The 15,035-nt window shown below is 37.1% G+C and overlaps 1 protein-coding gene across 1 annotated transcript in view; it reads right to left on the reverse strand.

Annotated features, from left to right (window-relative positions):
* Positions 1–6,986: 6,986 nt before the first annotated feature.
* Positions 6,987–15,035, reverse strand: part of sema3b (sema domain, immunoglobulin domain (Ig), short basic domain, secreted, (semaphorin) 3B) — a 41,349-nt gene continuing 33,300 nt past the window's right edge. Inside the window, exons 7-18 of the mRNA XM_048210014.1 lie at positions 14,855–14,974; positions 14,364–14,506; positions 14,149–14,263; positions 13,978–14,047; positions 12,734–12,878; positions 11,960–12,179; positions 11,779–11,867; positions 10,095–10,136; positions 9,826–9,983; positions 9,602–9,657; positions 8,391–8,530; positions 6,987–8,193 (exon numbers count right to left, since the gene is read on the reverse strand). Of these exons, the coding sequence (XP_048065971.1) occupies positions 7,708–8,193; positions 8,391–8,530; positions 9,602–9,657; positions 9,826–9,983; positions 10,095–10,136; positions 11,779–11,867; positions 11,960–12,179; positions 12,734–12,878; positions 13,978–14,047; positions 14,149–14,263; positions 14,364–14,506; positions 14,855–14,974 (1,784 nt within the window). The 3' untranslated portion in view covers positions 6,987–7,707. The remainder of the gene's footprint in view (positions 8,194–8,390; positions 8,531–9,601; positions 9,658–9,825; positions 9,984–10,094; positions 10,137–11,778; positions 11,868–11,959; positions 12,180–12,733; positions 12,879–13,977; positions 14,048–14,148; positions 14,264–14,363; positions 14,507–14,854; positions 14,975–15,035) is intronic.

The raw sequence follows: 15,035 nt of genomic DNA on the forward strand, positions 1-15,035 counted from the left end.
TTTTTCACTGTAAAAGAACATGCTCAAAGAGAGCCAGCTGGCAATGTCGATTGTCCTCCATTTGTTTTTCTTAAGTCGCGTTTGCGAGAACAGGTGTGTGGTCTCACGGTCCAGCTGAATCATCTAGTGTGTGCGTTCAGAGGATTATAATGCTAAAAATCGGTTGAAACTGTCATTATGTCTGTGCTCTCCCAGTTTTAAAATTGTTAAAGACTTGAAAATTGTCTAGTGTTTTCAGAGACACGTGATTTTTTGAACGCTCAAACATGTTTGATATTTATGATTTGAGATCAAGGATGCTCCGTCTTGATCGGACCAGTTAAGAGGTTATAATGACACCACACAATAAACAATTTTTTGGGCAAAAAAATAGTGTGCGACAAGCCTCGAATCAACAATGGTGACAATCAAAAGTGCCATGCCTCAATGCATGCTGAGAACAATAGTACAAAACTCCCAGCATGCATCACAGCATGAATTATGCAGCTGAATTGTCCTATTATTTTCTTTTATTCTAACTTTTTGCTTTTAATTTTTTGCCTTTTTGTGATGTCCAGAGTTGATCTGATTGTCTGAATATTTTGTTGTCACCATTGTCGAGATTCATACGCTGATTGCTCATATCTGTTTGTCATTATAGTTTAATATTTTCTGCTCATGTTTTTTATATGCAATCTTCTAACTCATGCTGCAGCACAACAGAATTACTACATTAAATGACATCAGTGATTCAGGTTAATTCACAATGATTTTAAAACCATCAACAGCTAAAACTCATCATCTGGTCTCATTTTTTGCTGTACTGTAAATGTGTTTGATAAACACACTGTCACAGTAGCCAGAGAAGACAAACACATTATAAGAGTTAAGAGGCCAACTAATGGAAACACCAATCACCATTATGATGACTTCAAATGCAACAAACATGAGTGTTAAACTTCTGTTAATAAGAACTTTGTAGAAGAAAGACAAAGTCAATCAATTACTATATGTGAAGCTGCCTTTTATCTTCAGTTGATTTCATCTAAAGCTGTGGCTGATGTCAGTTGTCGCTCTTGTGTTTCTGTTTGTCCCTTTTCCTGTTTTCTTCTTTCCTTCAGTGATTCTGTTAAAGGTGCCCTAGAATCAGAATTTGTTACGTAACAGTCGGGATCATTAATATGTATGACCCCAATATTTGCATAATGCCAGCCCATTCGACGCATTAGACAAGGAAAGGCAGTATTAACGGCTGGATCTGTGCACAGACAAGGTAAGCAAGCAAGAACAACAGCGAAAAATGGCAGATGGAGCAATAATAACTGACATGATCCATGATATCATGATATTTTTAGTAATATTTGTAAATTGTCTTTCTAAATGTTTTCGTTAGCATGTTGCTAATGTACTGTTAAATGTGGTTAAAGTTACCATCGTTTCTTACTGTATTCACGGAGACGAGAGAGCCGTCGCTATTTTCATTTTTAAACACTTGCAGTCTGTATAATTCATAAACACAACTTCATTCTTTTTAAATCTCTCCAACAGTGTAGTAATGTTAGCCTTTAGCCACAGAGCATAGCCTCAAACTCACACAGAATCAAATGTAACCATCTAAATAAATACTTTACTCACATAATTCGAAGCATGCATACAGTATGCATGACGAACATCTTGTAAAGATCCATTTGAGGGTTATATTAGCTGTGTGAACTTTGATTATGCGATGTATATATAGTCAAGAGCTCGTGGGGCAGAGGGAGCGCATCTCTTAAAGGGGCGGCGCGCTGAAAAAATCAGTGCATAGTTAATGATGCCCCAAAATAGGCAGTTACAAAAATTTTTTAAAAAATCTATGGGGTATTTTGAGCTGAAAAACTTCTTTGATCTGAAACTTCAGAGACACATTCAGGGGACACCTAGGACTTATATTAAATCTTGTAAAAAAACAATCTAGGGCACCTTTAATATTAATATTCTGCTTCAGTTAATAGGCTTGTTAATGCTAAGATGATTGTAGAAATAATATATAAAGATTTTGTGGCTCAGATAAGGTCCAGTTCTGGTTTATTTCCTTGCTTTTGGCTGACATGTGGCATTGCTATGGCCTGCATGTGGCTCAGATCCGGCAAACAGGAGTGATCCGCCCAAGTACAATTTGGGCCGGAACAAAGTTGCTATCACATTTTAAGTGGATTTAATTTTACTAAAAAAAATAAAATATTTTTTTAGTTTGAGTCACCTCATCCCAAATCTGCCTGACTGTATCCTGTTCCACCACAACCTCACATTTATCTGAAGTGCACTAACTCAAGAAAGCTTAGAAAACACAAACACACAGTCATTAAGTGAAGGCTGCGGGAAGTGTGTCTAAGTAACTGCTCTAAACAGTGAAATGCAGCAGCTGCAGGAACTATCATCATTGACGCACACCACTGACCCACTTCCTGTTTAGAAACATGAACAAGATCCAATCAGATATACCTGTTTCCAATGGATTTTCCCCCCATATATTGTCCATACACATACAGTACAGTCCAAAAGTTTGGAACCACTAAGATTTTTAATGTTTTTAAAAGAAGTTTCGTCTGCTCACCAAGGCTACATTTATTTAATTAAAAATACAGTAAAAAAACAGTAATATTGTGAAATATTATTACAATTTAAAATAACTGTTTTCTATTTGAATATATTTCACAAAGTAATTTATTCCTGTGATGCAAAGCTGAAATTTCAGCATTGTTACTCCAGTCTTCAGTGTCACATGATCCTTCAGAAATCATTCTAATATGCTGATTTGCTGCTCAATAAACATTTATGATTATTTTCAATGTTGAAAACAGTTGTGTACTTTTTTTTTCAGGATTCCTTGATGAATAGAAAGTTCAAAAGAACAGCATTTATCTGAAATACAAAGCTTCTGTAGCATTATACACTACCGTTCAAAAGTTTAGGTCAGTAAGAATTTTTATTTTTATTTTTTTGAAAAGAAATTAAAGAAATGAATACTTTTATTCAGCAAGGATGCATTAAATCAATCAAAAGTGGCAGTAAAGACATTTATAATGTTACAAAAGATTAGATTTCAGATAAACACTGTTCTTTTGAACTTTCTATTCATCAAATAATCCTGAAAAAAAATATTGTACACAAATATTTTGTACAATTGTACACATTAAATGTTTCTTGAGCAGCAGATCAGCATATTAGAATGATTTCTGAAGGATCATGTGACACTGAAGACTGGAGTAATGATGCTGAAATTTCAGCTTTGCCATCACAGGAATAAATTACTTTGTGAAATATATTCAAATAGAAAACAGTTATTTTAAATTGTAATAATATTTCACAATATTACTGTTTTTTACTGTATTTTTAATGAAATAAATGTAGCCTTGGTGAGCAGACAAAACTTTTTTTTAAAAACATTAAAAATCTTAGTGGTTCCAAACTTTTGGACTGTACTGTAACCTATAATTCCATATAATTTCTCATACACACTAGCATTATACTGAGCAGCAGCTGTGGCCTATAGAAATACTCAGTCACCTTACAGAAAGATGTAGACTGTATGAATGGAAACACCATTGCCTGCTCTCACAATCACTGTCAAGGGACTTCATTACAGGCAGTTTAGCGCAGGCCAAATATACATTCTTTCTCTCTTTTTCTGTCCGGTTTCCCACATCTCTTGTAATTAGATCCACAAATAATATTTTCTAAAGCCTTATTAACTCTTAATTAACTCATTTTCATTGTTTGGGGAGGTTGTTTTTCTATGCCACTTGTACAAACTCATCTTTCTCCGCTCATCTTGTATCTTCTTTTCCGATGTCATGGTTTATTTTTTCAGCCGTTTCTCTGACACTCTCCCGCTCTGTCTGATCTTATGTACGAGTAAGACAGAGCGAAAGATAGAAAAGAAACTAAGAATGATGAATATGAGTGCAAGAATCTATAGCGAGACAGTCTGTTGACATTGAGACCCTGCTTTCTTAAATCAACACCTCTAATGAGAGCCTGAGAGGTTAAGGAGCATAAATGAAGGGTTAATTAGGCTTAATTAGCATCATTAATCATTAAAGCTGTCACAGAGAGAGACATTATTACCAATTAAGAGACAGAACAGAAAACGTGTTGTGTTTTGTGTAATTTTACACATATTCAATAGCCTATTACAATACCCCAAAAAGTTTACCTTTTTCAGAAATCATTTTGTGTTTCATAAATAATTGTTCTGTTTTTTGTTTTGTTTTGTTTCCATCCTGTGGAAATGGTCACTATGTATCTTTTGACGTTTCTTTCTTTCTTTTTTTTTTTTGTACAGAAACTTAATTTAAATAATAAACATGCCCGAAAAATATTCCATGGAGTTGTGTGAAGTGTGACTAGCGTGAAACACAGCAGCGCACTCAAGTGGTGAGATTGCGCTAATGCACACAAAAAGTGTTGTGGAAATTTTCACTTTCTTAATCTCACACTCGCTCTATCAAAAATAAAACAGAGTTATTTTGACTTAACTGTATGTTTTATTGTGTTAATCATTTACAGTCTGATGCAACAATCCACAGAGAAAATACCCAGGGAGTAATACAGTGTTCACGTCAACTTTGGCCTTTGACTTGTCCACAAAATGAAACTCACACTTTCCCCCCATGTACAGAAATTCTAATATTTAATGGCACAACACACAAACACACACTCTCTCTCACCCTCTCTCTCTCAAAAGCTGAGAAGCGTCGCAAATAGAAAGAGAACACCGGATTAGTTAGAAATGCTGAGTAATGTTTTGAACGACTCAAAATGTGATTTTCAAATGGAGTATGTCAGGTTAGGTCTTTAAATATGTATTCAAAAGAAGGGAAAGAATTTCAAAATATACACACAAGGATGTTCTCATACTCTCCTCTAACAATGGACATTACACATGTAGGTCAGTTTTATCACAAACCACCACAACACATTAGCTTATCGATCCATAAATATACGATGAAAACACCAGATAATCTCGCAGTTTTAAAACATGGTTTTTCCATTAAAAAACGCTCAAGACGTTTAAAGTCATGCAAAAATAACCATTAAGTACAACTTTTAGACAACTGATATAAATACTACCACATGATAATCCACCAGTTCTACTCAAAACATCCGTTTACAAATGAATCGGATTCGGAATTGATTATTTTAGTGTCAGGTTCTCTCATCCGACACAGCAGAAACCACAAACACCAGAAGAGGGCGCCATAACAACACAGCCCCACCACCCATTTACCTTGCAAAACATTGTGTCCAAAAGACAGTCAAAACTTTAATAGCCTTTGTCTGCTTTCAGTTCCTTCCTTTTTGTGGTGGTGGATATCAAGTTACCACATTTTTAAAGTAGTGACTATAGTAGCCTAGCTATGTTTTTTTTCAGGACACTGTGTTACCAGGGTAAATTTGTAGAATTTGACTTTTGGAATTTGTATGATTCGCTCCCACATCGCTGTTTACAATTAAAAAGGAAATTTGGCATCAAACGTCTGTAAACATGCATTTACTGACTATTTCAACACTCATTTTTCCAAAAGACAGAAAGAGTCAATAAAAAATAAATGGACCATCGGATAAACTCTTAAATGTGTTATAAAATATTCACTTGAATTGTCAGTCAGAGCTTAAAAGATTAGTTCACTTTCAATTTAAAATTTCCTGATAATTTACTCACCCCCATGTCATCCAAGATGTTCATGTCTTTCTTTCTTCAGTCGAAAAGAAATTAAGGTTTTTGATGAAAACATTCCAGGATTTTTCTCCATATAGTTTACTTCACTGGACACCAAACAGTTGAAGGTCAAAATTACAGTTTCAGTGCAGCTTCAAAGGGCTTTAAACGATACCAGACGAGGAATAAGGGTCTTATCTAGCAAAACCATCGCTCATTTTCTATTTTTTTTTTTTTTTTTTTTCATGTTTTAACCATAAATGCTCATCTTGAACTAGCTCTCTTCTTCTTCTCTATTAGAATTCCAGCAGTGTAGACACTGCTAAGTGTATTACTGCCCTCCACAGGTCAAAGTTTGAACTAATTGTTATATACTTGCACTAGCATATTGAATATGACAATTTAGTTCAAACTTTGACCTGAGGAGGGCAGTAATACACTTAGCGGTGTCTACACTGCTGGAATTCTAATAGAGAAGAAGAAGAAGAAGAGAGCTAGTTCAAGATGAGCATTTATGGTTAAAATGTATACTTTTTTTTTTTTTTTTTTTTTTTTTCAGAAAATGAGAGATGGTTTCTCTAGATAAGACCCTAATTTCTCGTCTGGTATCGTTTAAAGCCCTTTGAAGCTGCAATGAAACTGTAATTTTGACCTTCAACCGTTTGGGCTCCATTGAAGTCCACTATAAGGAGAATAATCCTGGAATGTTTTCATCAAAAACCTTAATTTCTTTTCGACTGAAGAAAGAAAGACATGAACACCTTGGATGACATGGGGGTGAGTAAATTATCAGGAAATTTTAATTTGAAAGTTAACTAATTTTTAAGGACATTTTTCTTGGGCACTTTTTCTTGTTTCTTGTCTTGAGAGATGGCCTTGGATCTGTGTTTTCTCATTTAACCCATTATGTACTAGCATACATAATACCTTTGCGGTTTCAGTATATGATGCTCACAGAACACTCATTTTAAACTGTGAATATATGGTAGAGCTGTATAAAAAGCAGGAAAATCTCACTCTCAAAATCTTACACAGACACATTCAAATACACATAACTATTCTGCCTTATTCGGTTTCAACAGGTTAGTTGTGAGATTAGACCTAAAAGTATCTAAAAACGTTTCTCTGTAGATTTCCTTACCTGGTCCCAGACCACATTACTCATAATGCCCCTGTACATTAATGCTGTGTCCATCTCAGTCTCGCACAACACATAATCAGAACACCTGACACATAACTTAGTAACTCAAAATAATAATTCACCTTTGTTATTTTGTAGACGCGCCAGAAATGTAAATCTCACCGACCGCTTTCAAGGTATAGAATTACCGTGACATGAAAAAACATTTACTTAAACACTCTTACAGTAGCTACAGCCTTACCAGGTCACAAATGTACAGTTTTTCTCCTTTTTTGTCTTTCGTTTGCTTGAAATGATGTGTTTTTAGTCTTCAAGCAGTGACAGAAGAAGAAGAAGTGTAATGGTGCTGGTGAGTCAGGGTCTCTGTGTGGTCTCTGTTTCAGGGCCAAAGTGAGAGGATAATCTAATCTACAGAACATGTAGCACAAACACACAGAAGAGTATATATGGATTTACTCAATGTGTGTCCACAAGAGCCTGTGTTTACTGATTTACGCAGCACATGCATGTCTTTGTGTCTCTTCCATTTCCATTCAAAGCTTTTCCGGTTACAACTCGAAGGGATTTTTTGGAGTTTGTGTTAGATGAACTGGATGGAGAGTGGGTTTCTGGATAACCATCAGGTTTGGAGTAATAGATGCTGGCGGGAGCGGGATTGGGGTCGTGGGGGCGCTAGATTGAGTCTTCAGACTGGAGATGAGGGCTATAGAGCATATAGAGACTGATAACAGGCAGTGGAGTGTCGTCACAAAGGTAATAAAGAGCAGAACAGGCGATAAACAGTCAGATGAATGAGATGCTGTATGAGAATCTGTCCACCTCCAGTGGTTTTTGCTCTTCTTTTCTGTCTCTCAGTCTCTCTTTCACTCCGCCTCATCCCTCGCTACTCTCCCGCGCTCCGTGGCGCTCTGGGTGCGGGTCTCCCGTCATGTGTTCTGCGATTTCGCCCTTTCCTCACTTCCTTCAGGTGCTTCCACTTTTTAGAGTGCAGCGGGTCGTGATCCGGGGCCTCATTGGCTGGACCTGGCGCGGCCTTCCCTGATAGGCCGTGCTTGCGTGACCAAACTTGCTCACAGATCTGGTCGACTGTGTTTAGGTTTGGGTGATCCACCAACTGCATGAAGTCCCTGTACCACAGCTTTTGATTGGCGGACGGCCCGTGATTGGTGTGGGAGTGGGCGGGGCTGCGAGGGTTAAGAGCGGAGGGGGCGGGGCCAGCCAAAGGTAAAATCTCCAGCGTGATGGCAAGGAGGGTCTGGATGAATCCATGTTCCATTGCGTGGCACTGATACACGCCGCCATCTCTACGCACGGCTCGTCTCAGCAACAGGCCTCGCTCAGTCTGCAAAACACGCTCATCTAGATGAACCTGTGAACACACACACACAAACACACACAATGAATGCATCAAGCATCAGTAGTGAGTACACTGACAGGAGAGAGAGAATGAAAGTCATTAATTTAAACAAAGACACACATTTATCATCTCTTATCAATGCTGTCTGCATCCGTCTTTCTCATAATAACCCCACATATCTGCCCCAGCCGGCCTCTCCTCTCTCTCACCTCCTCCCGTGGGTTTTCCGGATGCCTCTGATAGGTCCATGTAATCTGGGCCTGTAATGATTTTGGGATACATTCCAGGAAGGAGCTGCTTCCATCCACAGCGTACAGCCTCTTCTCCAGGACACGCTGCTTCTGATGGTCTGCAGGACATACATGCAAAACACTGTTATACCTGCATTGTCACTTCTATATAGACAGTCTAGTTACTCATTAGAAATCATTTTAATTCATTTTGCTTCCGACTTTACACTGTATATCAAGAGGTGACACAACGTAGTACCAAATTGCTTATCATACAAAATGTAAACAAAAATGTCCAACACTGAAATATATGAACTGCATAGACTCAAAAATGTGTAAAAAAAAGCCATGCACCGATATTAAAATTCTGGTTGATAGCCATTAGACAATAAGTATTTTGATAAATAGGCAATATTAAAACTCTATACAAATATTTGATACAATTTAAAATGAAATACAAAATAGTACAAACTTACATTTTTACTATAAGTGAATTTAGACATTGCAACATTATATTTACAGTGTGAAAATGGATATTCATTTTGAGATTTATTAAAGATTAAATTTAACATTTGCAGTACACAAGTTTCAAGACTGCAGTTTAGGCGGGATTTAATATAGTCTGGGTTGTATTTTTGTTTACTTTTAGGATGACGGGATGTCATGCAAACTCTCCATGTTGGCATTTGGGCTTAGGATTTTATATTTAATAGCATAACATATGATTCAAAAGTTAGATTTTTAAAAATGTTTTATTTTTTTAATAGCAAAGCTGAATTTTCAGCATCATTACTCCTGTCTTCAGTGTCACATGATCCTTCAGAAATCATTCTAATATGCTGATTTGGTGCTCAAAAAACATTTCTTATTATCAGTGTTGAAAACAGTTGTGCCATTTTTAATATTTTTGTGCAAGCAGAGATTCATTTTTTTCAGGATTCCTTCATGAATAGAAAGTTGAAAAGAACTGCATATATTTGAAAGTCTTCCTCGCTGAATAAAATTTTATGAATAGAATTTTTTAAAATCTTACTAACCCCAAACTTTTGAATGGTAGTGCATTTTATCTCTGATACTTGTGAGCAGACTTGTGACCCACCATTGCTTTAATTCACATTGTGAATGAATAACAGTAGTGAGAACAGAGAAATGACTCCTCCTAGAGGTTGACAGAGGTACTACAGTATTACCTCCTGAGCAGAGAGCATTAGGATCCCCATTCCTCACATCCTGACGCCGGAACCTTCTACACATATAAGACAAATACACAACAACAACAACAAAAAAAAACCTTAACAAAAAACACTTCATCAGATTTGACTGTCTCTAAATGAAATTGTCCTTGAAATTTTAGACTCCACTGTACAATGTGTTTGAATAAAGCCATTAATGGCAAGCATGCCTGAAGCGTTACCGTTTTGTGTTTGGCAGATAGCGCGTGCAGGTGTGTCCGTCCCAGGCACAGTATGGATCTCGAGCCAGGCAGCATTCGGCACAGGCTTTACCGTACATACTGCAGCGGTGCAGAGGCACCTGGACAACACCTGTATCTGAGCCAATGTACAGCTGTTGCTGTAGAGAGAGAGAAAATCATCATATGATTTACTAATATGCTGCTTTCATATGTTTCTATATTACTGTTGAAAAACAGCTGATACTTTACAAAAATAAAGACATTCTCACCCGTTTAGAGGAAATCTGCATACTGATAATAGATGAAGAATCCTGCAATAAGAAGGCAGTACAAGAGTCTGTTAGTAACACTTTACAATAAGGTCCTGTTAGTTAACGTTAGATTATGCATTAAAGGTGCTAAAGAGGATGTTTTGTTTTATAAATTTTTGCAATATTACTTGAAACTGTCTTTACTAACTGATAAAAGACTATTTATTAGGTGCACTGAAAGGAATAATATTAATATACATCATCTGTGCACGAGGTAGGGCCTTAAAAACATCAGCCAATCGTTTACGCGATCATCGCGTAAACGATTGGCCCTCTGGCTTGTCAATCACTGCCGTGACGTTCCTTGTGAGAGACGAGCGCGCTCCAGTAACTTTCCACACTCTACAGGCGCCGCATGCAATGTTTTTGTCAGGAGACAGGAGTAACAACTGCAGATTATGAGTTACCTGCGGTGAGTCCGACATAATGAATCCACCGAATGCCGGTGGTAAACACTCGTGTTCCAATACGAGTGTTTACGAGTTTTGGGAGGCGTTCCTTCGAAGGAGGGGGGTTGTTCTTACGCATGCGCTCATTTCAAAAACTCAGTAACGGTCTTTGGTTTCTCAGTCGACGAAAAGATTATCTTTAGCACCTTTAACTAACAATAAACAATGCATTTGTTACCGTATTTATTTATTTATTATCTTTGTTAATGTTAGATATTAAAAATACAACTATTCATGTTATCTCAGGTCCATTAAATAATATTAACAAAGACACCTTTGATTTGAATAATTAACTGAGATTCATAAATAAATACTTTAGAAGTACTTTTATTTGTTAGTTCATGTTATAGTAGTTAACAAATGTTAACAAATAGAACATTTCTGTAAAGTGTTACCAGTTTTGATCTATTTTCTTTAAATATAAAGTGAATCATATTTGTTATTAACCCTAACCAGAAAAGAAAGCTATATGCATTTTTAGAATAATGTTTTTTATTTAATTATTCATTTTTTTCCAAATGAGGACATCAATAAATGGAGGTTTAGACTGCTTTAGCCCCAAATTAAAGGTGTAGTAAGTGATTTTTGAAAAACGCTGTTGAAAGTGGATCGGACTAATCATCACAACAAAGTCGTAGCCAATCAGCAGTAGGGGCGTGTCCACTCATGATGGGGGAGGAGAGAGGGTGAGCAAGAGAGAGATTTGAAGAAAGACTGTAGAAAGAGAGATGGCTGAGAGACATTACTAAAGAGGTAAGGTTAGAGGAATATCACTGGATAAAGAAGGGTTATGATCAGGCAAGGGCTTTAGGACCCACGTTAATATTAGAAAAGCTTTCCAGCTCTGGAGAGACATAAGCGGGAAGGCCTGAAAACGGATGCAGAGGTTGTGTTGTTTCTGCTCCATACATAACATGAGCAACATTGGTTTTGAGTGTGTGCTAAACAACGATTAACAATGAATATATACTCTTGTATATACTCTTGTGTACTGTGTGTTCATTTTTTATTCTTGTCGTTGTTGTTCACCATCTTCACCATCTCCACTGTGGTCAATGCGTGTTTGTGAATTCTGGGGGCGGAGCAATGAAGGATGGGATGTGTTTGGGTTGATTTCAGATATCAACGGTGTTCAACAATGATTCTCAGAAATCGATTACTGCACCTTTAAACACACACATTCCTTCTCTCACCTTAAAGACCTGAAGCTCCTCCAGCAGAAGCTCTGTGTTACTCCAGCTTCCCTTGGGCACAGAGATCACCTTCAGCACAGAGCCCACATCTGCAGAGAAACACAGAGGGGCTTTAACCAGGGACAAAGACAGTTTAGTCTAGACTCTGGATGGTTTTGTCAATACTGAGTCAGTATTCTACCTGTGCCAATGAACATTACATCGTAGTGTCCATCAGCTGCATTGACACGGTCTACTGTAATCTGAGTGAAGGTGTATGGTATTCCGGTACGCAGGAACAGTGGCCGACCCCCCAGCGGAGTGACTGGATTAAACATTAATGGATGATGCCTTGCAAACTGGATTACATTATCAGGGAAACCTTTAGTTGACTCAAAACTGCCGAAGGTCTTACTGGGACACTGAGGAAGAGAGAGAGAGAGATATCTGTAGAATCCGGAAGCACAAGCCGTTCACATGATAATAACAGTCGACACAGGTCAGCAAGTCCAAACCTATAACCAGTTGTTGACAAATCTAAATCTACTTATACTTTCACATTCACACTACACTTTACACTACAGTTCAAAGTTTGGGGTCAGTAATACTTTTATTCAGCAAAGAACTTAAAATTATCAGATGTGACAGCAAAGATTTACATTGTTAAAAAATCTTTTTTTTAATTTCTAATCATCAAAGATTCATGAAAAACAAATGTCTCAAATTTATCACTGAAGACTGGAGTAATGGCTGCTGAAAATTCAGCTTTGCCATCACAGGAATGCATTACTATTTCAAATGAATGTTTTCTACTTTATAAATGTTTTAAAATGTAATATTATTTCACAGTTTTTACCATATTTTTGATCAACTAAATTCAGCCTTGGTGAGCATAAGAGACTTCATTCACAACCATTTAAAAAAAACGTACAACACCAATCGTGTATGATGTGAGGTGTAGGGAATCTGTTCTCACCATGCCTGGCCGTGGGTATGGCACTTTACCCTGGAATGGAACCCACTGATAATTGGGCCCTTCTTTATGGGCAAAGGGCCCTAAAAATGCCCGCCGTATGTCATTCATGGTGTAGAGACACACTGCAGATCCTTGAAATACACTACTGTAAGACACAAACACAGACAGACTGTTAACATGTTGCAATACAAGGAGATAAAAATAGTGACACAAATGCTATATTCAGGTAGTTGGGTCCACTTTTTCCTCACTGAAATGCCCAGTACTTAAATTCACCCTAAATGTTTTAATTTGAATGTTTCAAAATAAAATCATACAACACATTTAAAGGGTTAGTTCACCTAAAAATGAAAATGATATTTTTGTTGAAATCCGATAGCTCAGTGAGGCCTGCATAGACAGCAATGACATTTCCTCTCTCAAGATCCATTAATGTACTAAAAACATATTTAAATCAGTTCATGTGAGTACAGTGGTTCAATATTAATATTATAAAGCAACGAGAATATTTTTTGGTACACCAAAAAAAAACAAAAAAAACAACTTATATAGTGATGGCCGATTTCAAAACACTGCTTCATTAAGCTTCAGAGCGTTATGAATCTTTTGTGTCGAATCATGATTCGGATCGCATGTCAAACCGCCAAACTGCTGAAATCACGTGACTTTGGTGCTTCGAACCACTGATTCATAACGCTCCGAATCTTCCTGAAGCAGTGTTTTGAACTCGGCCATCAGTATATAAGTCGTTTTTTTGGTCCACCAAAAATATTCTCGTCACTTTATAATATTAATATTGAACCACTGTACTCACATGAACTGATTTAAATATGTTTTTAGTACATTAATGGATCTTGAGAGAGGAAATGTCATTGCTGGCTATGAAGGCCTCACTGAGCCATCGGATTTCAACAAAAATATCTTAATTTGCGTTCCGAAGATTAACGAAGGTCTTACGGGTGTAGAACGGCATGAGGGTGAGTAATAAATGACATTATTTTCATTTTTGGGTGAACTAACCCTTTAAATACTTCCTATACAAATCCATTAATTACATCTTAAAGGCACAATTCAAACAAAAAAAAGAAAATTCTGTTATCATGCCATTTTTTTATTTTTTTTTTTAAATATCTTACTTTAAAATCATACATATTTGAAATGACATGAAGGTTAGTAAACAATTACAGAATTGAACTTCATGGGTGAGCTAACCCTTTAAACCACACCCTTAGAAGAACTCTGACCTGGAGGTTGTAAAGACGGTGTAGATCAGAGGGTTCTTTCTATCACGGGTCTGCAGCAGAAACACATCCCCTAAAGGTCCGGACAGAGGTCAGAAGGCAATGAAATGCAATTGTCGGTTATATCAGCATAATTTAACCCTAGTGTCTGTGTGTGTTTGTGAGCGTTCTTACTAAGTTCATCAAAATGCGTTTCAGTGCCATCATTGCCCGGTACAGAACACACGAGACGAGCCTTTAGAAATGTTGTCCACTTATTTACTAGACTGCGCTGTCCTCCCATATCATTCTGTAACCAAAAAAAAACCACACAAATTCATTTGAATCAAAATGATAAACAAACAGCGGCCAATGGCCATTAGGCTTAGTGATAATGATTGGCTCCTAACCCTGCAAAGCTGGCCAATCCGGGAATATGTAACCTTCCCGAATCCCTGAGCTTCTACAGCAGTTTCTCTGAAGAAGAAGAAGACTTTATCATCGTCAGGATTCTCACTCTCGGGAACACCAAATGCCGCTATAAACTTGGGCTCTGAAACACACAGCATCATCATAGGGCTCATTGGTATTATACAAAACCAGAGATGCATATAAACACACAGGTCAAAAATAAATAAGAGTATGCAAGATAAATAACAGCAAATATCTCCATATGCATATTCTTTCTATGATATCATTTCCTTTTTTCCCAGAATGTTGGTTAACCACATGACTTTTTTTTTTTAAGAATTTCATCTTTTTTTAATGAGACTTTTTGGACTTTATGCTCTCAGAAATTAAAAACATGCTTATGCTTATCACAGAGGATGTCTATTCAAGTCACTGTATGTGTGAATTGCATTTATTTATTTATTTTTAAATAAATCATACACAAACGCACCATTGAGCCAACGAGAATCGTGCTGTTCCGTTCGTATGGAGGGCCTTTGTCCCATGCTGCGAAAGATTGTAAAGTCCCGCCCCATCAAATCGGTGGCAACGCCTGCATAAAGCTCATCACCTATTGAAGAAGTAGATGTGGTTACTGATTGGTCATGATGTAACAGTATCTTTTAGATGGG

This window comes from Megalobrama amblycephala, linkage group LG12 (genome assembly GCF_018812025.1).
Source record: "Megalobrama amblycephala isolate DHTTF-2021 linkage group LG12, ASM1881202v1, whole genome shotgun sequence".
NCBI classification, from domain to species: Eukaryota; Metazoa; Chordata; class Actinopteri; order Cypriniformes; family Xenocyprididae; genus Megalobrama; species Megalobrama amblycephala.